Source organism: Malaya genurostris, chromosome 2, assembly GCF_030247185.1.
Source record: "Malaya genurostris strain Urasoe2022 chromosome 2, Malgen_1.1, whole genome shotgun sequence".
In the NCBI taxonomy this organism is placed as follows: domain Eukaryota; kingdom Metazoa; phylum Arthropoda; class Insecta; order Diptera; family Culicidae; genus Malaya; species Malaya genurostris.
In genome coordinates, this window is record NC_080571.1 from 196,659,377 (window position 1) to 196,678,512 (window position 19,136).

The window sequence follows — 19,136 nt, forward strand, 5'->3', positions numbered from 1 at the left end:
TCTCGAACCCGTTCATCGAATGTACACTGAAAATAATTTGCACGCTAGCATCATGTGCAAAGCATTTGAACTATGACTACTTGTAGAACACATAAAATTCATGGAAATATACACTTAACTCATAAAATGAGTGTAAAAACTGTTGATATTTAGTGGAAATCATGCTACGTTTATATGAAATGTACATCAAAACGATAAGATATATCGTTGCTTCTAGATTCTTTATGCATTTCATATGAATGGCACATTGTTTTCAACATAGATTTCAATTGAAATAGAGTTGACCGATTTGTTGATCGAGTGTTTTGCACATACATTTGCGTTGTACTCATTTCCTCTAGAAAATGAAGTGTTTAACATATGTAGTTCGATTCGATGTATTGACATGAAAAAGCATATTAAATTGAAGTGGTATTTACATATGAATTTCATAGATTCATAGAATAGACAAAAAATATCGATATTCGATAAGGCAACCACGGATTTAAGTAAAATTATAATTTCATATTTTTACTTCGCTCGTGTAGTTTTTATCTAATATTAGATATTTAAGCTATGTTCAAAAATACGTGAATCAAATTTTATCCTAAATCAAAGACATCATATTAACAAGATGTCCAGCTCTCACATTTCACGAACAAATCATTGGCAACATCCTTTTTAGCGAGCATGGCGCCCTCAGGCGAGTTCGCATTGTATCTCATACATAGAAGTAGGGGAGAGAAATGTCAAATTCGTAATTGACATGATATGTTGAATGTGATGCCGTGCGATGGCGTTGCTGGACTGAAGATTAATTTCGCTCCAAGCTCTAACTTGAGGTTTTGTTGCCCTGGTAACTTCCCCACCAACTCCTGCATCAATGACAGATTCGTGAGATGGGCATCCTGTCGCACTGCTTTAAGATGACCAACGAAATTCCTAACTTCATCAGTGTTTCTAACTTTTCATGTTTCGGAGGTTGAAGACGACGAAATTACTCTAACAGCGTACGAATTAGAAGTTCCGGTATTCCATACATTTTCTTCAAGGATTTGATGACATGCGGTACACATCCAGGAAGTAGCAGCGATAGCATAAAACTTGTTTCCCGATTGAAGTCCAACGTTGCCGGGAGTATATACAGTGCCGTCTGCTGTTTGGACATTACGCTTCGGTGATGCAACAAAGAAGCGTCTGAAGACGGAACGGTTGTTGGATCTACAGATTCTGGCCTGTCAACAAAAATAGCAGACTTTCTAAACAACTACGTTCATTGCTACTCAATGAGTTTTTAGCAGATTCATCTGTAGAAAGAAGCTTTCAGCCAATTTTCCAACAATTTCGCGTTACCGAGTTCCGCATCCATTTGACTGCTACTTGAACCAAGCCGCTGCATAAGTTCACGCTTTTTTCGATTGATTGTTGCCGAATTAACGGCTTCTTCATCTAAATTGTTGCAGCTTCTTGTAATCTGCGTTCAATTTTTTGTAGCTCTTCGTGTTCGTTGCGCTCTTTCTTCCTCAGCTGGCATTCTTCTTCTAACAGCTTTTGCTCCAATTCCATCGCCACACGGACACTGGAAGTAAGGCTGCAGACAGAGTGGAGACCGGAAGCTGAGCTGAGCTGGTGACTGACATACAAGCGAGAAATCTGCTCAGCTTTCACCCTAACAGGGTCCCTTTGATATGCTGCAAGTATGTTTCTCGCTTTTGGCCTGCTAATGTCAGTCACCAGCTCAGCTCAGCTTCTCGCACTCAATTTGTCTGCAGCCTAACACTCGGTGCAGGATCAGCCGGTACAGGCTTTGCACAGCGCTACAATGCAGCCTTACTGCTTGCTCCTTTTGAGGTAGATTTTTCCGTTGCAGATTTCAATAGCTTGGAGTTTTCTCGAACGGAACATTTCCAGCCGGAATACGATTGATCCTTGATCGTCACGTCTACTTACATTTGTGCTTATGTCTGTGTTTACATTTGAATTATTCCCGCTCATGACACTTATCACATGCAACCATGTGGTTGTCCGCTGAATCCAGAAGATCGCATCGTTTGCAATTGAATCCCGTGATATCATGATGTCCGTCCATCATTCCTCCCACAATGCGAATAATTTTAAAGATTTTGTGGGGGTGGTGATAACATTAAATTTGATAGCAAACACGTTTTTGAATCGGAATGCTTCAACTGTAATTATATTTATTTTAGGTTAGGTTTTAGCAATTATCATTTTATTTACTTACAATTATTTAGGGAACCGATTGGATTGATGAACGGGTATTATCAACGACCTTTTGCATGAAACTATACTATTACGGTATACAGACATGGCATTTCACCAGAGTGATACACGCTGGCGTCAGATTCTTGTCCACACCGAGGATGCAAAAAACGAAGCATCGCACAAAGAGGAAAGCGCACTTCTTCTCAGTGTCGAATAGTCAACATTTGAGTGTGTGCTTGTGGTTAAAGCAGCTGGCGCGAGTGAAACACATTCTCTTCGCATGAATCGCTCACACGCGCTCTCGTCTAAATACACCCAAGTGACCACTGGCGCGTGATGGTGAGCGAACACATCTGTGAACTTCAATTAATAGAGAGTAGATCCGGCCTTGCTATGAAAAATTTGCAAGGAAAACCGAAAATTTTACGATAAATTGTTTTATTTTGCTGATTTTGCGTGTCCACGCTTCTTCTACGCAAACCATACAGCAGAGTGCTCACCGGCGTGTACACCTCTGTGAAAGTATCTGCATCCACCTCAGAGAATTTATTAGCTAATGCTCTAGCACTTTGGTGCACACTTTATACAACAGTGGTGTATATATGTGAAAGAGAAAATCTCTCGTTGAAGTTGTCAGTGCGAGGGGAGAAATTTTGCTTGCTCAATCTACTTGCTCAAATCTGTGTCTGCGATCTTTGCATCTGTAAATAGCAAAGTGATGATTGTAAACATTATAGAATTTTAACTTACATTTAAGACAAACTCAATTTAGATTTTTGGGATAGGATTTTTTAATAAAAACTAGACAGTCTTTTCACTTTTAATGCGTATTTTCACTTGTATGCTATTCTCTTATTTATGTTTTTCTTCTTCTGCTCATCAATTTTTTGACGGATGGATGATTCAGTGTTTCCAGCATCACTAACGGCTTATTATTGGCTGCAGTCACCACGCGACGAAGAAACGGAGGATCCACCGTCACAGGCTAATCGTAATCAAACCGTAATTATTTTTAACGATTTAGTTGGTTTGACTTAAAATTTTCATAACTTAGTTCAGTTTTCGCAATGACTGAGTGGAAACATATATTAAGGCCATCGTCCAAGTACCATGCGCGCGGGTGGTTTTAGGAAATTTTCGATGGAAATTTTGAAAAATTTGCCAAAACCAAAAACATACAGACCTTTGAAATACATTTATCTATCTACAGGGTGAAAATGGCTGGAAAATTCGGAGGATTTCTCGAGTCTTATCAAAAATAGCTCTGAAAAATGAGTGTTTTTGTGATCTTTCACAATTATCTGGAAAAATAAAGCGATGACATAAACTTTTTTTTCAAATAAACTTTATTATGGATACACAGATTACATTCGGACACATTTTTGGAAAACCTTTTCACGCTTTTCATAGAAAATCCACGAATTTCAAAAATTTCCACGAAATCGGTTATATGAAATTCGTTGATTTTCCATGAAAATCGTGAAAAGGTTTTCCAAAAATGTTTTCGAATGTGATCCTTGTTGCCAGCATGAGGTTTTTTTGAAAAAAAAATTTCATTCCATCGAATTATTTTTTCAAATAATTGTGAAAAATTACAAAAAAAGCTCATTTTTTCAGTGCTATTTTTGATAAGACTCGTAAAATCCTCCGAATTTTCCAGTGATTTTCACCCTGTAGATAGATAAAAGTATTTCAAAGGTCTGTATGTTTTTGGTTTTGTCAAATTTTTCGAAATTTCCATCGAAAATTTCCTAAAACCACCCGCGCGCATGGTACTTGGACGATGGCCTTAAAGAAGCCAAATAAATTAGAAGAAAAGATTATTTTTGGTTTGGAAAAACATACGCTCAGAGACAGGGATCGAACCTGAGCTCTTATGCAATCGCGTTTTCCATTTCTGCCACTCTGAGCTGTGGTAGACACGAGAATTCATACATTCATCGTTTGAAATTCTTTTGGGATACATTCACTTCACTTAATTTCCACTTCATACTGGTAATAAGGGTCAGTAGCAGGGTTTGGAATATTCATTCACCGGTGAATGAATATATAGTTTCCATTGCATTGTGAGCGAACAATTCCACCGCTCACAAAGAGGACGCCTTTCCAGCCAAAAAGAACCACACAAACAAAACGCTAGTGGAAGCAAATATATTCCACATATGCACAGATGGTATAGTGTGCTGGTATTGGAGTCTTCATGAAGCACAGTAGCCGTGAATATAGTTTGCTCTCTCGTGGTCCTGAACGTCGTTCTTCTCACAAACACTTCATTGCAAGCTAACGATCTTCACGGGGCTAGTAAGTGATGAAGATTATATAGGGCAACGGCTCCCTATTTCATCTGAGCTCCTATTTCCATCTCATCCCTTCACCTCATTACTTTGAACATGAATAATATTTTACAACCTACCTGAACCAAACTGTGAAACGTTTTAAAATGATTATAAAAGCTATTGTGGTTTTAAGTTCATCGGTTATCGTTTTTTTCATTTGAAATAAACTCACTTTTCAATTTAGGACACATTTTCATCTCAAGATTTACAGTTCGTCATGTTTCTGAATATCTACTAATCGATTTGTCCCAAAACATGATCACTATTTCTCGCAACTACACTACCATCGAATGCTGGATGACTTCATAATTAGTTATGTTCACTTGCCACTTGTTTAGTTAACGATTAAAAACTTAAAAAATTACCCGACAAGCAATAAAAGTCTTCAAAAATATGAGATGAAAGTTTTTCACTTCGTTCACTTGATTGCGCTTTGTTTTCATCTCATTTGGTTTCGCAAAGTTGCCAAGTTATCTCATATTGTTACAAAAAATAAATTGTTTTTCTTCTTCAAATTATTACCAAAAAGTATGTTTTTGGTATCCGTGACATTAGTTTAATTATATTATCGATATTAATATTTAAATAACACTGTTTTGGCTTCGAATATTACCAGAAAGAGCGTGTTAAATACTAATGAAATAACCATTGGGGCAAATCTAGTAGCACTGGTTTCATTCCGCTATACGCCAACATAACGCTGTGAAGTGTGTGTGTGTTTCATCGGCTGTGCACAGAGATGCCAGATATTTTAATAGAAAATATGTATTACTTTGCATAGAAAGTCTATATCTATCTGTTTTAACTAATAAAATGATGTTAAAAGATAGTTCTTTAGATCTCCGTAAGTCATTGCCCTATTAATTAGACGCGGAAATTTTTTACCAATAATAATAATGTGGAAAAATCCTGGTGGGTACGGTTGTATCGTTTGAGTTGTATATCTGGCAGCGTTTAGTCAGCCATCTGGCAGCCGTGCGTATGCGGGTGAGAGTGTAATAGTGGAATATTTTGTTTTGATTGCTGTCGCCATTGCTAATTTATAGGATGAATAAAAGATCAACGATAGGATGGATAAAAATCCTTTGAGATGAAATTAGGAACAGAGTAGTGAAAACATCATTAGCGTTTTTAGCTGTTTTATAAATATTAGTTGAATTTTCAAGAAATGTGAATCAATTCTCAACGTGGAGCAAGGCGAATGAAGCAGTAATATGAAATAGTTACAGTGATTTTAGTGGCTAAATCGGGGTTTGAAGGCGACGTCCTTACAAATGAGATGAAATAGGGAGCCCTTACCCTACTCAGTTTTCGCTAACAGGCTGATGACTGGCTCTCCGACGCGAACGGCTGTTAATGATGACTTTATGCCACGAAAACTGTTGCATATCACTTATTCAACTCGTGTCAAGTTAGTAGAGGGTAAGAATTCTTAGTTATACTTGAATATTATAAACAGAAGTAACAGGAGCGAAGCAATTCGCAATGGCGATCTGGTGATCTCATCAAATACTGCAAACAAACAAACGCTTCGTTTGCTGTCTGTTAGAGAGAAACTAGCTCCTGAACTCTTGTTACTTGTGTAAATCAAATTCCTGCTGAATAGTGTTTAATTGGGTTTAATCGTAGTAGTGTATGATAGGTAATCAACCAGTAGGATGAAAAATAAGTCTTTTAATCAGTATTCCGCATTGAACATTTTTTCATTGAATTTTCATTGTGTATTGCTATAAGCTTCGAGAGCTGTAAGAAACACATGTTACCATTACAGCAAAACCTTTACTCTAATAAACGCTCGAGCGGTGGCAGTGCACACCTGTATGTGCAATTCTGTATAAACAAATGTGAATCGCATTCGGACCTCGAAGAAACATGCGAAGAGCCAGTCATCAGTCTCCTAGCGAAAACTAAATATTCAATCTTCATCACTATCTTGCACCGTGAAGCTAATTTGCTTGCAGTGAATTATGGGGCTAGAGCTTCTCTCTTACCGAGAGAAGGAGAAACAGTAGTAGGGGTGAATATTGTTCGCTCTCTTCTATTCTCGTGCATGGACAGCCACTTCAATAAAGCAACAAGGCTCACGCTTCCTCAAAAGTGACATGGTTCATAAAGCAGGTATATTCATGAATATCATACACCGTGAAGCATGTATACTCATCTTCACTGCTTCATTCATCCAAACCCTGGTCAGTAGTATAAAAATCGTATGGTTGGTAAACGACTGGACAATGCGCAATTCAGGCCCCAACGTGCTTCATAGCCAATTCAGGCCCCAATGTACTTCATTGTCCTATCCCTACCTCCCCGCGGTGCCGGCTGTGGTGCGAGTAACCATAGGAAAGATCGTGGAACCGTGGGACCTTGGTCGTATGCTTACAGGGGAGGGGGGTTTGCTTTCTCTTTACAGAGAGCAAGCCTACCCGAGCGTCTGTTCCTCATGTTGGGGCGGCTCGAAAGAGCGTCTTTTCTCCATGTTAGGAGCGGCTGATTACCGTCCTTGTGTCAGTGTGGGACTCCAAACAGTACTGACACGATGGCCCTCCGGCGAGACAGAAGGTTGGTGCAGGCCTAACAAGCCGCCCGGAAAACACTTGTTACGAATAATCAGGATATAAATACGACTCGGAATAATCGGCAAAGACCTACGCGACGAAATAAGGACTACGATTGGAAGCTTGGCACATGGAACTGCAAATCGCTTGGCTTCCCATGATACGACCGAATGCTGCATGATGAGCTTTTAATCCGCGGCTTCGATGTCGTAGCATTGCAGGAACTTTGTTGGACGGGACAGATGGTGTGGAAAAGTGGGCATCGAGCGGCTACCTTCTACCAGAGCTGTGGCACAACCAACGTTCTAGGAACGGGATTTGTAGTGTTGGGCAAGATGCGCCAGCGCGTGATTGGGTGGCAGCCAATCAGTGATAGAATGTGCGTATTGAAGATCAAGGGTCGTTTCTTCAATTACAGCATCATCAACGTGCACTGCCGTGCACATGAAACGAGACCCGATGACGAGAAGGAAGCATTTTACGCGCAGCTGGAACGAACCTACGACAGCTGTCCACGGCGGGATGTGAAATTTGTCATCGGTGTCATGAATACTCAGGTAGGCCGGGTGGCAATGTACAGTCCTGTGATCGGGCTGGAGAGCCTGCACGAGGTAACATACGACAACGGCCAACGATGCGTGAACTTTGCAGCCTCCCGAGGAATGGTAGTTCGAAGCACCTTCTTCCCCCGCAAAGATATCCACAAAGCCACCTGGAGATCACCTGATCAACATACGGAAATCAAATCGACCACGTTCTCATCGACGGGCGATTCTTCTCCGACGTCATCAATGTGCGCACCTACCGCAGTGCCAACATTGATTCTGACCACTACCTTTTTGCAGTTTGTATGCGCTCAAAACTATCGACGGTGCACAACACTCGTCGCACAGGAACGCCGGGATTCAATCAGCTACGTAGCGTTCGTACTGCAGAGGAATACGCGCAACAACTGGAGCAAGTGCTACAAACGGAAGAGCAGCTTGGCGCGGCGACTCTTGAAGACGGCTGGAGGAATATAAGATCCGCCGTGAGTAACACTGCTTCAACCGTACTAGGTACGATGTTATCGAATCGAGGAAATGACGGGTTTGACGGCGAATGTCAGCAGTTGGTCGAAGAGAAGAATGCAGCAAGGGCGAAGATGCTGCAACACCGCACTACAGCGAACGAGGAACGATACAGACAGGCACGGAACAGACAGAACACGGTTTTCCGGAGGAAAAAGTGCCACCAGGAAGACCAAGATCGCGAAGCGATGGAACTGCTGTACCGCGCAAATGATACACGGAAATTCTATGAGAAGTTGCACCGCTCACGTAGAGGCTTCACGCCACAGGCCGAAATGTGCAAAGATACCAGTGGTAACCTTCTCACGAACGAACGTGAGGTGATCGACAGGTGGAAGCAGTACTATGACGAGCATCTGAATGGCGAAGCACAGGATACAGAGAACGACACAGGAATCAATCTGGGTGCACGCTCAGTATCTAGTATCTGGGACGCTCTCGAGTCCCTTCGAATCTCGGAGAGGGCTACGGCAAGGTGATCCTTGGAAGGTGTGATTCGAAGAGCGAGGATCGACACGAGTGGAACGATCTTCCGAAAGTCCGTACAACTTTTTGGCTTCGCTGACGATATTGATATTGTAACACGTAACCTTGAGAAGATGAAGGAAAATTACATCGGACTGAAAGCTGAAGCTAGGCGTATCGGACTGGCCATAAATGCGTCGAAAACAAAATACATGGGAGGAAGAGGCTCTAAAGAAGAAACACTACGCCTCCCACCACGAATATTGATAGACGGTGACGATATCGAGGTGGTTGCCGAGTTTGTGTATTTGGGCTCACTGGTGAGTCCCGGGTTGGCGGTTCAATGCATAGGACGCTGGTCTTACTAGCCTGTTGTCGTATGTTCGAGCCCCGACCTGGAAGGATTCTTAGTGTCAGTAGGATCCATAGTACTAGCCATGCAATGATTCTGTACACTAAGAATCGGCTGCGAAGGCCAAATTCCACAAAAGGAATGTAATGCCAGGACTTTGCTTTTTGGTGACCGCCGACAATGACACCAGTAGAGAAATACAGAGACGTATTTTGGCAGGGAATCGTGCGTACTTTGGACTCAGAAAAACCCTTCGATCGAGAAAAGTACGCCACCGCACGAAATTGACCATCTACAAAACGCTTATTAGACCGGTTGTTCTCTATGGCCACGAGACCTGGAATATGTTGGCAGAGGACCAACGCGCCCTCAGTGTTTTCGAAAGAAAGGTACTGAGGACCAGCTATGGCGGAGTGCAGATGGAAGACGAAACGTGGAGACGGCGTGTGAATCACGAATTGCAACAGAACCACCTATCGTACGGACAGCTAAAATCGGACGTCTACGATGGGCTGGGCATGTCTTAAGGATGTCGGACGACAGCCCAGTGAAAATGGTTCTTGAATTATATCCGACCGGTACAAGAAGAAGAGGAGCGCAGCGAGCAAGGTGGATCGATCAAGTGATCTCAGAACCGTCCGTGCCTTGAGTGGCTGGCGACGAGCAGCCATGGACCGAGTTATGTAGAGACGTATTCTTGATACAGCAAAGGACACCCCAGGCCTATAGCTGTTAGGTAGGTAGGTAGGTAGCATGAAAATGAAACATAAATCTGACCTACCGACTTCTAACCCCGGATTTTGGAATGTAATGCAATCAAGTCGTTCCATATCTCATTAATTAAATTAAATAATGAAGCTAAAAGCTGTAACACATATCTATATTAAATTGTAACGCTAATTGATTGTATCTGATGATGTTTCCAATACCGTCAAACCCATCAACCATGGGAGGGTCCCATATTATGTTATTATTCATTCCAAAAACAAAAAATACAGTACATTTTAATGTTGAATAAAGACTGACTACTCGTATCTAAATCGCGTCTGATGATGTTTGCAATACCGTCAAGCCCATCAATCATTGGAGGGTGCCAGAAAAACTAGGCTGTCATCAAATCAAAATTAAAAACAAGGTTTGTCATTTCGAAGAAGAGTCATCTACAAATTTGTACAAATTTTGATTTCAATCCAACAAAGAAACCATAACCCGGAAGCGTTGCCCACTTTATGCAATTGATTTCTTTATAGTTGAACGGTTCTTTTGGAAGACTTAGCTTCAATCCTACTCGATCTGTCAAAATATGTAATAAAGGAATAAAATATTACTTTTCAACAGAGAAAAATGCAATTTTACCATTCGGAGTGGATGAATCTGACTGCTGGTTTTCGGTTTCATTGAGATCAAGACAGAAATTAACACCTATTTTCCATTTTGTATCTTTATCCAATATATACGCAAATTTTAGCCGCTTTCTGCAACGCAAACCTATCACCACATATCGACCAGAAGGTGAGAAAGAAAGCGACACGAAGTCAGTAACAAATCTGAACACAAACATGCATTCACCAAAGTTGGCTTTGTTCAAACTACGTACTTCTGTATGAGAAAAAAAAGTTTGAGTTGATATTTACTCATTATGACATATAAAAATCTTAAATTACCCAATTCTTTTACAGCTTTTAGTCGGACAGAAGCAATATAACGTTCACATTTTGAAATCGAAACATTCGAATCAGTGGTTATTGAGCAAATCGATATCACATTTTTCCAATCTAAAAAAAACAGTCAAAATAATATCACGAAAATGAAAATAACAAGCACTTACCTTCCCTGAAATCTGGAAGATCGTTTGCATCATTGCTATTCAAATCCCATCCTTGAAGTATACACTGGTTATGTGACAGGTTTCGTCGAAAGATGTCATTATTCACTGAAACTTCGGTTCGCGATAGAGTTTCTACTAAGGAACACTTAAAGCCGTACTCAAAATATAATTTCGTGATTTTGAACAATATATTTTTAACATCGGATAGTTCAAAAATATATCTGAAATATATAGTTGGTTTGAAAATATAACTAACATATGGTCTACTAATAACACCTTATATACACACTGTGGCATTGCTCCACATACTTAGAGCACATCTGTTCAAAATATATCATCGGTTCAAGACAACTTTGATGAATTATGTCTTCGCTCACACTTTCAGGAGGAAACGGCAGTAGATGATTTTTCATTCGGTTTTCTGAATATTTTCGATTGTTCTCGAAATAATCTAATCTACGGTTAAGCACAACCAGTGTTGTATTGAGATTTGATATCTAAAGCAATAATATTTCTTTTAAACATTTTTGAATTGATGAATCCTACTAACCGTGCATTTGGTATCTGATTTCACAGAGGTAAAACAACGCAATTCTTTCGTCTTTTTAATAATCGTTTTTAACAGATGATTCCAAAAGTAGAACTGCTTCCTTAATTCCGCATCGAAACTATTACCGATAGTACAACCGTGTTCAAGTGAATCAAGCATGAAATTCACAGTTCTTAAGAATGATACTATAAGATGTTGAGGTTCAACGGATGACAAATTCTTTCCTGTACCAGCCGGCTCAAATTTTTTCGTTTGAGAGATACCAGTGATAAGCGTAGAATTCGTAGTGATTTGTATAAAACGACAATTGCAATCGTTGAGCTCTCCAGTATTTATAATCGAATCGTTTTGCCAGTCGTAGAAAGTAATTTTGTTTCTGCTTGTAATGACTAAATAGTGGTCCATTGGATGAAAGCACAATGAATAAATCGGTTCTTTTTCATCTAACCAAGCAGTTTCTTGCTAAACGAATAAACAGAAGTACATTTTGAGATTTATAGGAAAAACTATATACAATCATACATATACAATCAATTAATGTAAACTATGTAGATAATTATAATAAATATCCAGACTTACCCCGTCAACATACACAGACACTTTTCCTCCCATTGTCCCAAACGCTATTATGTTTGAATTCGATGGATGGAACGACAACGTCCATACAGACCTTTCATTTGTATGATATTCAGCTGTAAAAAAATTATAAATGTTTATATTTCAATTCATTGACCAATAAATTGCCCTTGAATGTTTTACCTAGTTTGTTCATAGTACTGGCATGAAAAATATTAACACTTTTGTTTGTCTGAACAGTAGCAACATAGTATCTAAAGTATGATTTTATAAAAATAATTTGTGTAATTAAAGATGTGTGAGAATCTGGCACTTACCCATTATGGCTCTGCTCAATATTGAATACTGATTCAGTCTCATTCGAAATATCGTCTAATGACTAAAACACTTGGATTGTAGTGATAGTTTATAATAGTAAGAATTAGTTGAATACCTTACAAAGGTCTTTTTCCCTCAAACGCTGCAAAATACTGTATTCCGCCAGTTGTAATGCTATCTGATGAAATTCAACAAATCCACTACGGTGTAATCCCGATTCCCGATGTACCAATGCTCGTGCAATGTTTACATTTCGTTTCTGAGTCATGTTGACTTAAAATGAATTATCTCTTTTTTATTTCACATGCTCAAGATAACTTCATTTGTGCGCATCGCTAATCGTGTAGCAAAATATTCAAATCACCGTATTGGTCATAATAGTAAGATATATGTAATCTACTTTTTATTCGATTTTATTTGATCATTTGAGATTGTATCTTCCCGCCGTACACGCTCTTTGAATATAACTCACGGTCAGGGTTGCCATTTAAATCTGCATTTTTCAGAAGAAAAATCTGTAAATCTGTATTGACATATTTTCGCAAAACTCAAATGTAGAGGCGCTGCTTGTTTAGAGATGATACTTTCACCTAGAGCTGTCAAATCGGTAGGAAAATTTCTAATTACTCCACCTTTTTAACGATTTCTTATGAAAACGGGCAAATTCATTTGAAAAATCATAGTAAAACTTTAAGAAAAAGTTTTTACTCTGAGGTGGTAATGTTGATCTTAGTTCATTGTGCGAAATCTACCGTTTATTCAGAATAGAGCATTTAACTTGGGATGATACCATTTTTCAAATGCCTGGAAATAACAAATAAAGTATCCAAAATAAATAGTACTCGATCGCTTTACATTCTAGTACTCGAGAAATCAACATTACACTGGTTTTTGTTTTAAAAAAAAATGATGATCCACAAAACCCTAACCTTACCCAATTTCACACATTTCTGAAGATTTTCCACGTTTAATCGCAGCTTACAATAAAAAAAAAGTAGTCGTAATCACTTTGAAATCGATTTTCTTCTACTCCGAGTGTACTTTCATTGCTGATATCTATTTGTACTCTTGAATAAAAGATAAAACTGTTGCAAATCACTACTGCCGATATAAAAATTTCCGAAAGAATCCTCCTTTTCTTGGTTCCATTTTCCATTGGCAGGGGTCGCTACCCGTAAATCAGTTTTGCGACAATGTGCCAATCGGGAGTTAAAAAAACTGTATTGAAAATCTGTATATAGAAGTGATAAGAAATCGAAACACAACGGAATAAAAAAGTCTTTAGAACCCAAATTTAAAGAAACCAAAACTTTTCTTAGTCTGAATTTTATGAATTTGTAGTTGAAAAAACGCCGGAAGTTGTTTTTGCGAAGTAATGATTCGACGAAAAACTTTTAAAATCCAATCTGAAAGTGAAACTTAGTCTGACTGATCAATTGAACAATCCAATCAGCGTGGTCACCACGAGATAGCGTTATGGTGATTGTTTTGGCATATCCCATGTATTTAGAAAAATTTTGGACGATTTTTTCAATTTACTTGAGTTTGAAAGAATGCAGATGGCAAAACCTTACAAATATGGGTAAGAAAAACGATTATCCACGTGTTGTCATCAAACATATGATTTCAAATTGTCCTATACTCTTGACAATCTCGGATGAAATTTGAAATTTTCCGTTCACATAAAGATTTGATTTAGATGATAAAACATGAGTAAATAGACTAGTCATAAAACTTTTGATCATAATTTATCAATTAATCTCAACATCCAACCCAAAAAACAAACAATATCCCAGATATGAAAACAGTACCCAACCTCACTTTCTCGAATTTGATATTTCATCTTACGGTTTCTTCATAAATATCAATCAAACATACCACGGAAAGTTTCTGAATTATTAATGATCGATTTTTTTTACCAAATTTTCACACGTTTTTGTATGTTAGTATTCGATTTATAAGAAAATAATAAAAACCCTGCATTTTGTTCGAATCTTCAAGTAAAATCTGAAAATTATCACCATCGCTTAGTTCAAAGCTCGCCACTCGGGCAGCGCACCGATCGCAAAAGAGTTGGTTGGATTCTTCAATTGGCAATCTTTCTTCTTTACTACCTTACGTTATGGCCGAGGCCATCATCCTTTCATCTTATCAGAAGCAATTTTTGAAAGCATAAGCAATTTCGCTACACTATTTGTAAATAAAAGTAAGCATAAACAAACCTTTTTTAGCAGATAGAACATCTGTGTTTACTGTCCTTAACATGCTCTTATATTTAGTTTTATCCTCTTTTTTGAATTAACACACAATCAGGATAATGTTTTCACTGAAAAAATAATCAGTACCATTATTAAATATATTTTAACTTGAACTTTATTCAATTTATAATCCACGCTATCAAAAATCTGTACAAATCTGTATTTTTTTAAATCTGCATATACAGAATCTTGGTCACAAATATATCTGAAAAATCTGTAAAATGCAGATTAATCTGTATATGTGGCAACCCTGTTGACGAGTTCGTGTATTTGGGCTCACTGGTGACCGCCGATAATGACACCAGCAGAGAAATTCATAGACGTATTTTGGCAGGGAATCGTGCGTACTTTGGACTCAGAAAAACCCTTCGATCGAGAAAAGTACGCCACCGCACGAAATAAACCATCTACAAAACGCTCATTAGACCAGTTGTTCTCTATGGCCACGAGACCTGGACTATGTTGGCAGAGGAACAACGCGCCCTTAGTGTTTTCGAAAGAAAGGTACTGAGGACCATCTATATGTCGGAGTGCAGATGGAAGACAGAACGTGGAGACGGCCAAGGATGGCTTTTATCGTATCAAAGAACGTTCAATCTTCACTCTTCACACGATTAAATCAGTGCCATCAAAGAGAAATGGAAAACATCGCAACAACAAACACCCGGCATGGCTCATTTAACATAGAATAGACACCAGTGCGAGAGTAAATTTCTCTAGATGACATTTCTGAGAATCAAAGGTTAGCACGCTGCTGTGGGGATTCTCTCGGAAGCAACAAACGGTCACTTAAGGACTATTCACACATATCCGGTCCGGTTCAGTGCCGGCACGACACCGTGCACGGATACTGATATTATTTCATTCGTTTTCTATGCGCGCATTTACACCTATCCGGCATCGTGCCGTTTCAGAGCAGCTCGCCGTCAGTGTAGCGTCCGTCCGGCATACTCAAATTCGTCGTCACCGATATTTTTATTTTCACTGAAGTCGGTATGTCATTGCATTGGCTATGCCGGAACGGAAACAACACGGCAACGGAACGGAAGGGTTCCGATAAAAAAGAACACTGACGGCGCACTGAAGGCACTTTCACTGAACCGTCACGGAACTGAAATGTGTGAATAGTCCTTTATTCTCGTCTCGCGATCCGATTCTGTATGGGCAGTGGATAATTGCGGTAGAATCATTTTACTATTGCCGCTTATTCTAACTATGTGCATATAACCTTTGTATAAGTTGTGTCTATGAAAATGTATGTGAATGCTCCACACAAGGGTTTTGAAATATTACAACCTAGTATGAGGAACATCAAGATGAACCATCGATTCGATTTTCTGCGATAATTGTTAACTTGCGATCCTCTCTTGGGAAATTCCACACAGCAACGATCATTATCAGACTGTATATTTTTTCATGGGCCGTGAAATACTCAGAGTATGAAGTGGAGCGAAGAAATGTAGAAAAATTCTCTCGCGGTTCATGTATTGAGAGACTCGAGTTCTTATAGCATCTTCTGCCGGATTGAAAATGTTGTATACAATATAGATAGCAATATAGCAGCTTCTGTCAAATTTTCGGCAATCACCAACACTGGAGACGGCGTATGAATCACGAACTACAACTGTTGCTAGGAGAGCCACCCATCGTACGGACAGCTAAAATCGGACGTCTACGATGGACTGGCCATGTCATAAGGATGTCGGACGACAGCCCAGTGAAAATGGTTCTTGAATCCAATCCGACTGGTACAAGAAGAAGAGGAGCGCACCGAGCAAGGTGGATCGATCAAGTGGAGGGTGATCTCAGAAGCATCCATGCCTTGAGTGTCTGGTGACGTGCAGCCATGGACCGAGTTATGTGGAGACGTATTCTTGATACCTTGATAAATATGGTAAACTTGTACAAAAAATTCCTATTTTTCCAAATCAAATGAAATTTCAACAATAAAATGATGATGATTCCACTTGATTGAGGTTATAGAATGGTAGATTTAATGGGCATTTATTCTTCGCATTTTCGTAAGTCGTAACCGCGCTCACAGGAATATTCAACAACGAAATGTAATATGCAATTGAACCGTAATTCCATATACTTACCTAGTTTGAAAATGTTGACTTCATAAGCTGACATGGAATTCTAGCGTGCAATATGCAACGTCAAATCATGTCATACAACTCTCATTTTGGCAATAAAGTTTCATGATACCATCATTTTCGTGAATATTATTTCAAAATATAATATAAATGTATTTCAGTGTTATTAACTTTGTTCATCATCAAATATTTGCAGATAATATTCCCATTCTAAGTTGTTATTTATCAGTTGATTAATAAACTTTTATCTCGTCACTGTTACCAAATACTAATAGATAGCTCAGACAGAAAAGTTTATTTTTTTTCTTTCTTACTCTTTGGGAAGTCTGTATTAAGTGTAGGAAATCTTAGAGTGACTATGGTTATAGGCACTCTAGGAAATCTGTACTCTTTATTGAATCTGTATGCGCATGTAAAAATCTGTATAATTGAGCAATTTGACGTCTCTGTTACTCACACCGATGCAGAGTGCGCAGATCTATTCATATACGATATTAGGATGTGTGCGAGCCGAAGTCAAAGTTTGTTGTGGGCAGGGTTGCGAACGGTACCGGAGAATGACACGAAACAGCAGACAGTCAAACCGCACAAATGGTAGCTGTCGCCAAATGAACTTTGCCGTGACTGCAGCGGATAAAAATGTCATAGCTCTCATGACATTTTCTCTCGTGGTTGTACCCGTATGCTTGCATCGGTAGCTGTTCTCCTCTCTTCAATCAGAGAATGGCTTACCACAAAGAACAGTTTCTCCTTTCAAATTCTACAAATTTCGAGAGACATCCACCAACAAGGCTCAGCGTTGAAATTCGTTTTATGCCTGTTCTCACGGGGTGTATGGAGACATACACATGTAAGTTTTGGTCCGCTAAGCAGACGGTTTTTCTGCATTCTTTTTTGTTGCTCCGCACTCTCGTTGGAAGGAAGCGGTTCGGTGAGCAAAGCTGAAAAGCAGTGTTAACTTATGCTTTGATTTCCAGCCGGGATGGTGGCACGAATTTGTAGAGGTTTGGTGCATAATGTATTATATATATATATATATATATATATATATATATATATATATATATATATATATATATATATATATATATATATATATATATATATATATATATATATATATATATATATATATATATATATATATATATATATGTATATATATATAGTTATGTATTAGGGAAAAATAGTATTAAGCATCCCATCTTTGTAAAAGCCCCCTTTTTCAAATAAACTTCTTTTTTCAAACATTCAAACATACTTCTCGCAGTAACATTATCTTTCTGCAGGTTCTTTCGGCTTTGCAATTTCGCAAATCTATCAAGACCATGAATCAATATGTTTCTCAACATTAATTAAACTGTGTACTCACATTTTCGAAGAAATCAACGATAAATTTAGAGATTTAACCATTTTTTTGCTACAGGATAATAGATTACTAATAAAATCGTTTGGCATGCAACGAGCTGTTTTGTGTGGAAATTTTATTGAGCCTACTTTATTTACGTGTAAAATAAGATTTGAGTTAAATGCTAATACAATCTGGTACTTAATATCACTGACGCTGTTGCAACAAAGCGAAACTTCTTTCAAGTATTGTTTCATTGAATAGATTACCTTCAGCCAAATGTATTAATAGCAAATTCATCCACATTCAGCATCAATAATGGCTTGATACCTTCGAAGTGTTTTTTGGAAACGATTCGTGTGTATTTTTCTCAAAACTACTTCCAAACTTTGTGAAATAATTCCATTCGAAAATAAACGCTGTAAAATCACAAAAGTTAATCGTTAACAATGACGAAAACCAGATGTTTTAGTTGAAAACTTCTAAGCCAGATTTAATGGCATTTTAGTTTTAAACGGTGGCACTACACCGGTGTGAAGCATATATATATAAATATATATATATATATATATATATATATATATATATATATATATATATATATATATATATATATATATATATATATATATAAATATATATATATATATATATATATATATATATATATATATATATATATATATATATATATATATATATATATATATATATATATATATATATATATATATATATATATATATATATAAATATATATTGTTCCGGTTGTCGAATCGCGTTGAACCGCTGCCCGCTGCGTTTATTTTTTCATAACTACGTTTGTTTCATGAGGAGTACTAGCCATGCAATGATTCTGTACACCAAGAATCAGCTGTGAAGTCTGTTGAAACAGGAAGGAAAAATTCCAGAAAAGGAATGTAATGCCAAGACTTTGCTTTGCATAAGTTTTTCTTTGCCGTAGCAATACATTTCGAATATCATATATGTATGCCGGAATTCATAAGTTAATCTAAATACTGTTTTTACCAAGCGATTTGCTATTATAAATTACATTAAATAAAAAACATTCATTTTGTACATGATCTTATAATTATTCCAGAATTCCAGGTTGCCCGCTGCGGTGTCAAGCAATATAGACAGCGTCGCTCAAACTCTAATGCAGTCCAGAGCAGTCACAAC

The 19,136-nt window shown here is 38.1% G+C and overlaps 3 protein-coding genes across 4 annotated transcripts in view; 2 read left to right on the forward strand and 1 right to left on the reverse strand.

Annotated features, from left to right (window-relative positions):
- Nucleotides 1–19,136, forward strand: part of LOC131433168 (protein SDA1 homolog) — a 144,404-nt gene that overhangs the window by 119,691 nt on the left and 5,577 nt on the right. The gene's annotated exons all lie outside the window — the stretch shown is intronic.
- The window catches only part of LOC131433169 (zinc finger protein 728-like), an 87,717-nt gene that overhangs the window by 20,937 nt on the left and 47,644 nt on the right, over nt 1–19,136 (forward strand). The gene's annotated exons all lie outside the window — the stretch shown is intronic.
- LOC131433170 (uncharacterized) lies at nt 10,117–13,009 on the reverse strand. Its single transcript, XM_058600046.1, has 10 exons — nt 12,368–13,009; nt 12,252–12,313; nt 12,118–12,188; nt 11,938–12,050; nt 11,359–11,820; nt 11,085–11,305; nt 10,809–11,029; nt 10,645–10,755; nt 10,337–10,579; nt 10,117–10,273 (listed from the first exon to the last, which is right to left on the reverse strand). The coding sequence occupies exons 1-10, from the start codon at nt 12,518–12,520 to the stop codon at nt 10,137–10,139; spliced, it is 1,794 nt and encodes a 597-aa protein (XP_058456029.1). The 5' UTR covers nt 12,521–13,009; the 3' UTR covers nt 10,117–10,136.

What these genes read in the sequence shown, in the direction of transcription:
- LOC131433170 (XM_058600046.1), bottom strand. Translation starts at nt 12,520, where the DNA reads ATGACTCAGAAACGAAATGTAAACATTGCACGAGCATTGGTACATCGG. An exon ending in ATTGAGCAGAGCCATAATGG is followed by an intron (nt 12,189 to 12,251) that starts GTAAGTGCCAGA and finishes ATCATACTTTAG; the next exon opens with ATACTATGTTGCTACTGTTC. An exon ending in CAGTACTATGAACAAACTAG is followed by an intron (nt 12,051 to 12,117) that starts GTAAAACATTCA and finishes ATTTTTTTACAG; the next exon opens with CTGAATATCATACAAATGAA.